Source organism: Amblyraja radiata, chromosome 13 (assembly GCF_010909765.2).
Source record: "Amblyraja radiata isolate CabotCenter1 chromosome 13, sAmbRad1.1.pri, whole genome shotgun sequence".
Lineage (NCBI taxonomy): Eukaryota > Metazoa > Chordata > Chondrichthyes > Rajiformes > Rajidae > Amblyraja > Amblyraja radiata.
Genome location: NC_045968.1, coordinates 34,988,719 through 35,001,693, shown reverse-complemented (window position 1 = coordinate 35,001,693; position 12,975 = coordinate 34,988,719). Strand labels below are relative to the sequence as shown.

At 50.4% G+C, this 12,975-nt stretch overlaps 1 protein-coding gene across 3 annotated transcripts in view; it reads right to left on the bottom strand.

The window, feature by feature from the left end:
• Positions 1 to 12,975, bottom strand: part of fndc3b (fibronectin type III domain containing 3B) — a 173,103-nt gene that overhangs the window by 31,929 nt on the left and 128,199 nt on the right. For all 3 annotated transcript variants that reach the window (XR_004413787.1, XR_004413788.1, XM_033031744.1), the window contains exons 19-23: positions 12,808 to 12,975; positions 10,687 to 10,800; positions 9,056 to 9,205; positions 5,166 to 5,440; positions 762 to 983 (exon numbers count right to left, since the gene is read on the bottom strand). Coding sequence is in view for 1 of the 3 variants with exons in the window: in XM_033031744.1 (XP_032887635.1) it covers positions 762 to 983; positions 5,166 to 5,440; positions 9,056 to 9,205; positions 10,687 to 10,800; positions 12,808 to 12,975 (929 nt within the window). In the remaining 2 variants the exon portion in view is untranslated. The remainder of the gene's footprint in view (positions 1 to 761; positions 984 to 5,165; positions 5,441 to 9,055; positions 9,206 to 10,686; positions 10,801 to 12,807) is intronic.

The window sequence follows — 12,975 nt, the reverse complement described above, 5'->3', positions numbered from 1 at the left end:
AACCCCCCGTTAACCTGCGGCCAACTGCACCACCGCAAGGCAGCTGTGGGGTGGGGGTGGGGTGGGGAGGGTGATGAGGGGGTGGGGGTGATTGTCATGGGGGGGGGGAGGGGGGGGCTGTTGTTAGCGGGCTCTGGAGGAAAATGGGGAGATGGTCGGGGTGACAGGGTGGTTGAGGGGAGTGAGTGATTATTGGGGCAGCGGTGGTAGGGATGGGGGGGGGGTGAGGGTAATTGGGGATGAGGGGAATGAGGGGGTGTGAGAAGAGTGAGAGGCTCGTGGGGCTGAAGGGACAGGGGGGATGCGGGTGGGGATTGGGGGGGTGAGGGGAGTCGGGGGTGGAGGTGGGGTTGGTGGGGGGGGGGTGAGAGGAATGACGGGGTTAGAGGGGTGAGGAGAGGGAGGTGAGGAGAGGGGGGTGAGGGTTGTTGAGGAGTGTGAGGGGCTGGTAGGCAGGTAGGGGTTGAAGGGGGGTGAGGGAAGAGAGGGGCACGTTGTGAGGGGAGTGGTTAGGTGGTGTGGTGTGAGGATGGTGGGGTGAATGGTTGGGGTCTGGGGGTGAGGGGATGCGAAGGGGGTGGTGGGGCTGGGGATTGAGGGGTGGTAGTGGTCGAGTGGCGGGCTGATGTGGGGGGGGGGGGTGATTGGACGGGAGGGGGGTGAATGGTGGGGGGGAAGAGTGAGGGACTGGTGGTGGTGGAGTTGAGGGGGTGGGGGAGATGTATCCACCGTCCTCACCCCTCTCCCTGGGGGTCACTCACCTGCCGCTGGGTTCGGCCATCTGCAGGGTGTAGATGGTGTCAGAGTCGGTGGTCAGCGTGGCCTTGGTCCCCGCAGCCTCTCCCCACCGCAGCCGCAAGCTCTGTGGTCCCGAGGCGGTGCACTCGAGGCGCGGGGGCTCAGGGGGCAGGGGCTGCGTGGTGGTCTTCACCATCGGGCTGTAGGGTCCGGCCCCCATCCCATTCACCGCCTGGATCCTGATCCTACAACACGACGAGAAAGATGCTTACACCGCCCCACCTTCCACTCCCCTCCACTCCACTCCCGCCTTCCACCCACCCTCCACAACAGTCCTTGCACCAGTTCCACCGTTCTCCGAAGATAGACACAAAGTGCTGGAGTAGTTCAGCGGCTCGGGCAACATCGCCGGAGACAAGGAACAGGTGACGTTTCGGGTCGGGACCTTTCTTCAGACTGGGAGTCAGGAGAGAGGGAAACTCGAGGTATGAAATAGTTCAGAACAAATCAGGTCCAGCATCGATGACGAGGGAAGGTGGAGTCCACAAAGGTCCATTGTTGGCTGTGGCTGATAATGACGGGATACAAAACAGTAAAACTAGAAAGACGACTGGGGCAGGGGAGGGACGTTGAGAGAGGGGATGCAAGGAAGATTGTTTCTCTTGAGATCACGCCATCCCGAGCCAACAATGGACCTACCAGGCACTGCCTTGCCTGAGGTCATTTGTGGCTGGCCCTGATTACTCCTGGTCTTTTCTCGTCTCCAGTTCTTCACCTCCTCACCCCCCCCCCCACCCCCCCCCCCTCCACTCCCACTCTGTAGAAGGGTCCCGACCGGGAAACATCACCCATCATTTTTCTCCAGAGATACTGCCTGACCCGCTGACTTACTCCAGCACTTTGTGTCTATCTTTGGTATAAACCAGCATCTGAAGTTCTTTGCTTCTACTGTTATTACTTTTTCACAGTTCATTACATTCTTAGCACTTACGTGTTTTTATATTATATTTTTACAGCTAGGTAAGGTATTTTTTTACATTGTATTTATACATCCCACATCCCAAAGACATGCGGGTTTATAGGTTAATGAGTGGGGGGGGTGATTGGAGGGAGGGGGGGGGGGGTAGGTGAATGGTGCGGGGGGAAGAGTGAGTGGAGTTGAGGGGGTGGGGGTGATGTATCCACCATCCTCACGGTGGCGCAGAGGTAGAGTTGCTGCCTCACAGCGCCAGAGACCAGGGTTCGATCCAGACTATGGTTGCAGTCTGTACGGAGTTTGTACGTTCTCCTTGTGACCGCGTGGGTTTCCTCTGGATGCTCTGTTTTCCTCCTACATCCCAAAGATGTGCTGGTTTGTAGGTTAATTGGCCTCTGTAAATTGTCCCTAGTGTGTAGGGAGTGGATGAGAAAGTGGGATAACTTAGAACTAGAGTGAACGGGTGATCGATGCTTGGTGCACATTTGTAGCTGGGTTTGTAGGTGGGAACTCCACGCGGTCACAGGGAGAACGTACAAACTCAGCTCAGTCAGCACCCGAGGTCAGGATCGAACCCGGGTCTCTGGCATTGTGAGGCAGCAGCTCTACCCACTGCACCTCCGTGACGCCACAAACCAATTGGAGGAAAAAGGTCCAGGTGTATATAGGGGATTAGCTGGAGAGCTGGTGCAGAGACGATGGGCTGAATGGTCTCCCTTATGTGAATCCATGGTGCATCCCCGCTGGGGCTGCCCGGACACCAGACTCTCTGCTTGGATACACCAGAGATAACTTGGCCTCAACTCTCAATGTTTATTTCATCAGTGAACCGCTTCACCTTGTGGTGACAGGTGGCTCGGTTAATTGTAAAATGCACACAGCTGCATTCGATGCAGCATACCCGCACACACATGCATATGCACACACACGTCACAGACACACACACACACACAGGTCACACACACACATGCATATGCACACATGTCACAGACACACACACACACACAGGTCACACACACACATGCATATGCACACACACGTCACAGACACACACACACACACAGGTCACACACACACATGCATATGCACACAGGTCAGAGACACACACACACAGGTCACACACACACATGCATATGCACACATGTCACAGACACACACACACATGCATATGCACACAGGTCACAGACACACACACACACACAGGTCACACACACACATGCATATGCACACATGTCAGACACACACACACACACACACACACAGGTCACACACACATGCATATGCACACATGTCACAGACAAACACACGCAGACAGACACACACATAGACAGACAGGCGCACACAGGTACAAACACACATTCTCAGCTGTTATCAGGCAACTGAACCATCCTATCACCAACAAGTGCAGTTCCCATCTACCTCATTGGAGACCCTCGGACTATCTTTAATCGGACTTTATCTTGCACTAAGCGTTATTCCCTTTATCATGTATCCGTACACTGTGGACGGCTTGATTGTAATCATGTATAGCCTTTTCACTGGCTGGATAGTACTCAACAAAAGCTTTTCACTGTACCTCGGTACATATGACAATAAAGTACACTAGACTAAACATTAAGGGATAACCCCTACTACAATCAGTCTGAAGAATGGTCCCGATCTGAAACATAGAAAAAAGGAACTGCAGATGCTGGTTAATACACAAAAGGCCACAAATTGTTGAAGTAACTCAGCTGTTCAGGCAGCATCTCTGGTGAACATGGATAGGTGACGTTTCAAGTCGGGACCCATCTTCAGATTGATTGTAGTAGAGGGGAGAATGCTGGAGGAGAGGTGGGGGCCAGGACAAAGCCTGGCGAGTGATAGGTGACAAAAAGAGTTATGCCCCTGTCCCACTTAGGAAACCTGAACGGAAACCTCTGGAGACTTTGCACCCCACCCAAGGTTTCCGTGCGGTTCCCGGAGGTTGCAGGTGGTTACAGGTAGTGGAAGCAGGTAGAGAGACTGACAAAAACCTCCTTGGGTGGGGCGCAAAGTCTCCAGAGGTTTCCGTTCAGGTTTCCTAAGTGGGACAGGGGCATAACTCAATGGGTCAGGCAGTATCTCTGGAGAACATGGATAGGTGACATTTCAGGTCAGGACTTTTCATTAGAGGGTCTCTCTAAAGAAGCTGCCTGACCTGCTAAAGTACTCCAGAACATTGAGTCATTTTGGTAAAACAGCTTCTGCAGTTCCTTGTGTCTACTCTTGTTTTGACTTGCTGTGGATGTAAAATACTCTAATGATCCTGTGGTTACAAAACAAATTCATTGTTCTTGCATTTTCTTGAATTAACGCAGAAGTTTAAAAATGTTGAATTAGTGACGTATTTGAGACGGTCTGATGTTGCTGCTTGTGTTATATTATTGTGTGATTATCACCTCAGGCCACAACCTTGAAGACAATTTTACTTACTGATGGAACTAGGAAATAACACTTTGTATAATTATGGCATCTGTTGTCTTACCTCAATGGAGTTTTAAATAATTTCTATAAAACATACTAAGGATACAGCACCAGAGACCCGGGTTCAATCCTGACTACGGGTGCTGCTGTCTGTAAGGAGTTTGTATGTTCTCCCCATGACCGCGTGGGTTTTCTCCGGGTGCTCCGGTTTCCTCCCACACTCCAAGGACGTGCAGGTTTGTAGTCTAATTGGTTTGCTAAAATTGCAAATTGTTCCTGATCTGTAGGATAGTGCTAGTGTACGGGGATGGCTGGTCGGTGTGGACTCGGTGGGCAGATGGGCCTTTTTCATCACTGTATTTCTAAACTAAATTTATTTTTTTATTTAAAAAATATATATTTTTTTATTTATTAGAAGTACAGTAAATTACAGTAGTACAAGCCAGATATATCTTATTATATTTATTGTACCCCTTCATTTTTTAAGCTTTAAGAAAAGATAGAATAAAGAAAGTAGAGAAAGTGAGAGAAAGAAAGTTGTGTTAGTGTAAAAGAGTGATCAATTTAAAAAAAAAAACATTAGTTAGAGAAAAGAATTAAGAATTAGACCCTAGAAAAGAAAGAAGGAAAAAGAAAAGAAAAAACAAAAGCTCTATTATAAAAACTGCGCAAAAGGGATATACCAACTTCGGATTTTTCCTCCCCCCTTACCAGATCCTGACACCATTTCTTTTTTGAAGTACTGATGCACCTTATTCTTGTAGTAAGTCGATAAATGCAGACCACGTCTTTTGGAAGTGGTCTGATTTGCCTGCAAGGAAGAGTCTCATATCTTCCAGGAGTATTCCTAAACTAAATTAAACTGAACTAATGGAGAGGTAATGTTTTGGGTCGGAAACATTCATCATCTCCGGAGAACATGGATGGATGATGTTTCGGGTCGGGACCCTTCTTCAGACGTATGTGTATGTATGTCCTTGGGAAGGGTGGAGAGAGACGGGGTTACCTGTAGGAGGTGTCTGGCAGGAGGTGGCGTATGATGTAGGCTGTGACGTTATCCACGGTGAGCTGGCTGTCCCCGAGATCGATGTTGTAGGAGAGGATGTCGGAGCCGTTGCTGGGCGGCTCGTCCCACTTGAGGGCAAGGCCGGTGGAGGTCAGGCCGGGCTCCAGATGCTGCTCCTCCAGGACGTAGACGTTGGTGACTGCGGCAGGAACGGAGGCTGGCGTGGAGTAGGCGACCAGGCTGCTGTAGGCTCCACTGCCCACCTGGTTAGTGGCCTAAAGCAGACAGATAAAACACACGTCAGCCCACCACCAAATGCCCAACAACCATGGCAGTGACTGCGGGCCAGTCAGCATCTCTGGAGAACATGCATAGTTGACGTTTCAGACTCTCAGGCTGTAGAAGGGTCTTGACCCAAAGCATCACCTATTTTTCTCCAGAGATGCTGCCTGACCCGTTGAGTTACTCCAGCATTCTGTAAGACTTTACTGGATTGTCTGCAGAACAATTCTTTTAGTGTGTCTCGATACATGTGACAATAAAGTAATTATTGAACTCTAATGTGGTTGAACAAACGGATAGCTTGAAACTCCATAGTCATACAGCATGGAGACAGGCCCTTTAGCCCAACTTGTCCACAACAACCATCATGCCCCATCTACACTAGTCCCACCTGCCTGCGTTTGGCCTATACACCACTAAACCTATCCTATCCATGTATATGTCTGAATGTTGCAATAGTACCTGCCCCAACAACGTCCTCCAGCAGCTCATTCCGTACACCCACCAATCTATGTGTGAAAAAGATTACCCCTCAGGTTCCTATTAAATCTCTTTCCCCCTCACCTTAAACCTATGTCCTCTGGTTCTCGATTCCCCTACTCTGGGCAAGAGTCTCTACCCTATCTATTCCTCCCATGATTTTGTATACCTCTGTAAGATCCTCCTGCTCTCCAAGGAATAAAGTCCTAACCAACTCCTCCCTATACCTCAGGCCCTCGAGTCCTGGCAACATCCTTGTAAATCTTCTCTGCACCCTATCCAGCTTGACAACATCTTTGCTATGACGTGGTGCCCAGAACTGAACACAATACTCTAACTGTGGCCACGCCAATGTCTCATGCAACTGCAACATGACCTCCCAACTTCTGTACTCTACATGGAGATTTAGAAAATCCTACCCAATGTGTCACCTACAGCCCTGTCATTCCGTGCTGGATTAATCTCACATTCCAGCTTGCTGTCCCTGCTTAAATATTCTGAGAGAGGCTGACAAGACAATTCATTTGGAGCCATAGAGTCGTACAGCACAGAAACAGGCCCTTCGGCCCAACCTGCCCATGCTGACCACTCCTTGGTCACCTTATAACTAACACCCGCTTTGGTAGGTTCCAAAAAGCTTCTGGCTTCAATGTTTCAATCAATTGTGGGAGGGGGGGTTGGGCATGTGAATGGGGGGAGCCAAGGCTGCCTGTTTCATTTATCAACACGGTCTCGTCTCTCTGGGCTAATTCACTTTCTCTGTTGATTTGGCGCGTGGGGCTAAAGGATGGTGTGGGCATTAAGTTCGTTAAGGACCTCGTGAATCACTTCCTCTCCAATTGAAGTTTCAGCTTTGGGCGGCACAGTGGTGCAGCGGTAGAGCTGCTGACTCCCAGCTCAGAGACCCGGGTTCAATCCTGACCTCGGCTGTTGTCTGTACGGAGTTTGCACGTTCTCCCTGTGACCACGCGGGTTTCCTCCAGGTGCTCCGGTTTCCTGCCACATCCCAAAGACGTGCGGGCTTGTAGGTTAATTGGCTTCAGTAAAATAGTAAATTGTCGCTAGTGTGTAGTGTCTTTGTGTACGGGTTGAACACGGGCCGGCGTGGATGGGCTGAAGGGCCTGTTTCTGCGCTGCATCTATAAAGTCTAAAGCTGCAGTTTTATAAATATTAATGAAAGGATTATAGGTGAATATAAGACAGCATTGATAGGTGAGCATAATTATAGAGACTCTCACCAGAGCGGTTTGATTGTATTTTTATGGATGGTAAATGCACACAGCTGGAGGCTGTGATGATCAGACACCAAACAAAAATATAATTCAACTTCTCGCCTATGATCTACGCAGCCATCCAAGTTCACTTACCCAAAATTACCTCTCCACCTTTCACATTTAATGTGCTATCTCCTTCATCTACCCTGGCCTCCCAGCAACGTGACTTGTACCAGACCCAGCAGAAGCCTTCTGCTGTGGGAACACATTCTAATCAATCAGAATCTTTATCCCAGCGTGGAAACGTTAAAGACTACAAGGCGTATATTTAAGGTAATGGGGACAAAGTTTAAAGGAGATATGTGGGGCGAGTTGTTTTTTACATAGAGAGTGCTGGCTGCCTAGTTTAACCTGGCATTATGTTCGGCACGGACATTGGGGGCCAAAGCTGTACAGTTTTATATTCTTTGTTCATCAGTTATAGAGTCCTACAGCACAAACAGGCCCTTCGGCCCACCTTGCCAATACTGGCCAATATGTACCTTTATCTAAACTAATCTCCTTTGCCTGCATTGGGCCGGTTGCCTCCTATTCTCTTAAAGATAGGGCTCTTAAAGATAGCGGAGTCAGGGGATATGGGGAGAAGGCAGGAACAGGGTACTGATTGGGGATGATCAGCCATGAACACATTGAATGGCGGTGCTGGCTCGAAGGGCCGAATGGCCTACTCCTGCACCTGTTGTCTATTGTCATGCCGTGGTGGTACAAGTAGAACATAGAACGGTACAGTACAGGAACAGGCCCTTCGGCCCACAATGTCTGTGCTGAACATGATGTCAAGTTAAACTGCACATCTGATGCACAGGGTTTGTATCCCTCCATTCCCTTAATATCCAAACGAGATCACAATTCCCCAAAATCAGCCACACTCTGAATGAGAGAGTGGGAGTGGGAGAATAGAGAGAGAGAGAGAAAGAAAGAATGGAGAGAGGAAGAGAGAAAGAGGAAGAGAGCAAGAGAGAGAAAAAGAGAGAGGGAGCGTGTGGGGAAGAGATAAAGAGAACAGTAGGAATGGAGAGAGGAGAGAGATAGAGTGTGAGAGGGAGTGGGAGAGAAGAGGAGAAAGGGGAGTATGGGAAACAGAGGAAAAGGAGGAATGGTGAGATGGGGAGAGAGAGGGAGAGACAGGGAGTGTAGGGAGGAAATAAGGAGGAAAGGGGAGGGAGGGAGGGAGAGGGAGAGAGGGAGTGTGGGTAAGAAAGACAGAATGGGGAAAGGGAGAGAAAGGGGGAGGGGGAGAGAGAGAGGGGGTAGGAAACATTGAGAGAAAGGGAGAATGAGAGAGAGAAATGAGAGATCCAGGAAAGGCAGAGGTTCAATAAAGGGAACAGAAATAAAGACAAGGGAGGCACGGACACAGGAAGGAGAAAAAAGAGGAAGCGGGAGAAAGGAGAGAGAAAAGGGGAAAGAGTGGAGGAGGAGGGGGGGGGGGGGGATGCCCATGCCTGATGTGGCACATAAACAGCAAGATCAATTAATGAAGCAGGTGAACTCATTAATAACTCATTAATAGGCATTTGTTGTTGTACGCTGCTTGCTGCACCCTTCAGCACCGTGCTTATTACAGGTAATGGAGATTCATTCACCAATCTGCCCAGAGTACACACTTTGTCATTGTTCCCAGCTGATGCCCGCTCTGGCTCCCAACAAACCGTGAGAGTGCCCGCTCTTCACTCACTCCGTACAGTGATATTGTGTCCATTTGCAACCTGTACCCCAGTGTTATACAGCGACAGACCCTTCCCCATCGGTACTGTACCCCAGTGTTATACAGCGACAGACCCGTCCCCACTAGTAATGTACCAGTTCACATGACATAAACATTGATATAGTGGACATGTCAGTGGCCGTACCTGCAGCCGGCAGCAGTACTGGGTGGCCGGGGCGAGGTTGTGGATCTCGAAGGATGTCTCCATGCCACTGTAGACGAGCTCCATCGAGTCCTCCGTCTCTCCCCATTCTAGCCGGTACTCCGAGATGTCAGGGCCACTGCTGTCTGGGTTCTGGAAACACAGGGGACATCACTGAGGGACAGGCACACGGAGACTTCCCGCACGTCACACGTCAGTGCCTACAAAGGCTGGGGGACGTCTAGGAAAGGCCACTCTTCCCCTCTACTCAGTATGCTGGTCCACACTTGATCGTACAATGGGCGTTGCCCTTCCCTTGCAACCACTGTTGTATAAGATCACGAGGGGAATAGATAGCGGCACAGTGGCGCAGCGGTAGAGTTGCTGCCTCACAGCATCAGAGACCCGGGTTCAATCCTGACCTAGGGTGCTGTCTGTGTGGAGTTTGCACGCTGGCCTGTTTCCGTGCTGTAATTGTTATATGGTGTTATATGGTTTCCATGTGAATGTGTGGGCTTTCTCCAGGTGCTTCAGTTTCATACCACACTCCAAAGGCTAATTTGCTAGGGTAAATAGTTTCTAGTGCGCAGGATAGTGCTAGTGTACGGGTGGTCACTGGTCGCCACGGGCTTGATGGGCCGAAGGGCCTGCTTCCATGCTGTATTTCTAAACTAAACCAAACTGAACTAAACTAAACTAAAGGTAGGGTACTTAAGAAATGCACAATCTTTTACTCAGAGTAGAGGAATCAAGAACCCACAGGACATAGGTTTAAGGTGAGAGGGGAAAGATTTAATGGGAACCTGAGGGACACCTTTTTCACTCAGACGGTGGTGGGTGTATGGAACGAGATGCCAGCGGAGGCAGTTTAGGCAGGTAATACATTTAATAGACTTTAGACTGTGAAGAACAATCACAATCAATCACAATAATACTTTATTAGCCAAGCATGTTTTGCAACATGTGAGGAATTTCATTTGCCAAGTCAGTCATACAAATAAAAAGCAACGGAACACACAAAACACATTTTAACATAAACATCCACCACAGTGACTCCTCCACATTCCTCACTGTGATGAAAGGCGAAAAAAAGTTCAATTTCTTCCCTTGTGCTCTCGCGGACGCAGCAGGCCCTTCGGCCCACTGGGTCTGCACCGACCAGCGATACACTAGTACTATCCCACACACTGGGGACGATTTACAGAAGCCAATTAACCTACAAAGCTGCGCGTCTTTGGAGTGAGGGAGGAAACCGGAGCACCCGGAGAAAACCCATGCGGTCACAGGGAGAACGTACAAACTCCACACGGACAGCACCCATGGTCAGGATCGAACCTGCGTCGCTGGCGCTGTGAGGGAGCAACTCAACCACTGTGCCGCCCGTTGTACGATCAGTGTTGATCACCCTGCTATAGGATGGATGCCATGAAGCCGGAAAGGGCGCAGGGAAGATTTACGAGGATGTTGCCAGGGCCTGAGCTACAGAGAGAGGTTGGGCAGGCTAGGATTTTGTTCCTTGAAGCACAGAAGTGTAGTCTTTCCCGTGACTGGATAGCGTATAAAGAAAAGCTTTACGCTGTACCTCGACACACGTGACAATAATAAATCAAACTAAACTATTGGCCCTGACTTACCTCCCAGCTCACCAGTACACTGGTGATCGATGTGCAGGAGAGGATGGGTGCTTTACACTGTACTGGTGGTCCTTCTGCCGTGGTGAGGTCCGTCACTTCCGAATAGGATCCGTACTGTCGGGATGCAGAGCAAAGTCCATGAGGAGGGAACGAGGGGGAGACCCCAGGTTGACAGATTATGACCCGCGGACCGAGAGGGGAGGGAGGGTGAAATCTCCAGTATGGTTTAAATAAGAATAAAATAGCAGGGGTTGTGGACCCCAGCGGTTGGGTCCCACAGTGGTGCGGCAGGTAATGCTCCACTGTGCCAGGTTCAATCCCCACCTCCCACCGCCACTGTGTCAGATTCAGATTCAGATTCAATTTTAATTGTCATTGTCAGTGTACAGTACAGAGACAACGAAATGCATTTAGCATCTCCCTGGAAGAGCGACATAGCAAATGATTTAAATAAATAATAATAAGTGATAATAAGTGTCCGGGGGGTGGGGGGGTGATTGGCAGTCACCGAGGTACGTTGTTGAGTAGAGTGACAGCCACTGTGTGTGAGTTTGCTTGTGTTTGTGTGTCTGTGCCTGTCATTGTGGGTGTGTGTTTATGTGTGTGTCGGTGTGAGTGTGAGCGTTTGTGTGTGTCGGTGTGAGTGTGTGTCTGAGTGTGTGTGTCTGTGCGAGTGCATGTGTGTGTTTGTGTGTGTCTGTGTGAGTGTGTGTCTAAGTGTGTGTGTCTGTGTGAGTGTGAGCGTTTGTGTGTGTCGGTGTGAGTGTGTGTCTGAGTGTGTGTGTCTGTGCGAGTGCATGTGTGTGTTTGTGTGTGTGTGTGAGTGTGTGTCTGAGTGTGTGTGTGTGTGTCTGTGTGAGTGTGAGCGTTTGTGTGTGTGTGAGTGTGAGCGTTTGTGTGTGTCTGTGTGAGTGTGTGTCTGAGTGTGTGTGTCTGTGCGAGTGCATGTGTGTGTTTGTGTGTGTCTGTGTGAGTGTGTGTCTGAGTGTGTGTGTCTGTGTGTTTGCGCGAGTGTGTGTATGAATGAGTGTGCGTGTGCAGCCGAGGGTGTGTGTGTGTGAGTGTGTGTATGTCTGTGTGGAGTATGCACGTTCTCCCTGTGACCGCGTGACTTTCCTCCCACAACCCAAGGCTGTGCTTAAAAGGTGGGTTAAATGGCCTTTGGGAATTTGTCGTTAGTGTGATGGAAAGAGGGGGGTGGGGGGGGGGGGGTGGGTGAGTCCAGGGAAGATGACGGAACGTGGGGAGAATGGATCATGGGGAAAAATATGTGTGAATGGGAGTTGGTAGAGTCTCGATGGGCCGAATGATCTGCTTTGAGGTCATGAGGTCACCTTTGGGGCTGGCACGGACACAGTGGGCCAAATGGCCTTCTCTTGTGCGGTGATCTTTCTAGAACATAGCACAACCTCCGGATCTCCCAAGGTGTGTGGAGACGGAGGGGTGTGGGGTCCGGACTCCGGGTGGCCATTTGGAGAGGAGAGGCCTGTACGTCACAGGGACATGGTGGGGGAAGAGTGGGGCAGAACCAGGGGAGGGTATCCTTCGCAGAGGGGCAGCAGGAGCCAGGGATACGGAGTGAAGAGTGAGAAAGGGAGAAGGGGGGAGAGGGCAAGAGAGAGGGGGGGGAGGAGAGAGAGAGTGAGGAGCGGGAGAAAGAAGGAGAGGAGAAAGAGTGAGAGAGAGGGGGCAGAGAGAGGAGAGATAAAGGGTGGGAGAGAGGGAGAGGAGAGAAGGCCGAAAAAGGGGGAGAGAGAAAGCAGAGAGAAACAGATAGAGAGTGAGGTGAGAAGGGGGATAGAGATAGAGACAGGGCATGTGAGAGGGATGGAGAGAGGAGAGGGGGTGGAAAGGGCAGAGAGAGAAAATTGAGAGAAAGAGACAGAAAGAGGGGAGAGGGGGAAAGAGAGAGATGGAGAGAAAGGTGAGGAGAGAGAGAATGAGTGTGAAAGAGTGATAAAAAGAGGGAGAGAAGCAGAAAGGGAGAGGGAGAGAGAGGGGAAAAGGGGTGATATGGGAGCGGGTGTGAGAGAGAGGGATAGAGGGAGGAGAGGGATGGAAGGGGGAGAGAGGGAGAGATGGGGGTGGCAGGGGAAGGCTGGCACAAAGGCAGAGACTCACCCCTGCGTCACTGGCACCCCTCACCCTGAACCTGTAGGTGGTTCCCGGCACGAGGCAGCTGACAGAGCACTGGAGCTCGGAGCCGCAGTACACCTCCAGCGGCTCCAGACCCTCGCCGCTCATCTCCACACTGTACTCACTCACCCCACTGTCCTCACCCTGCGGAGA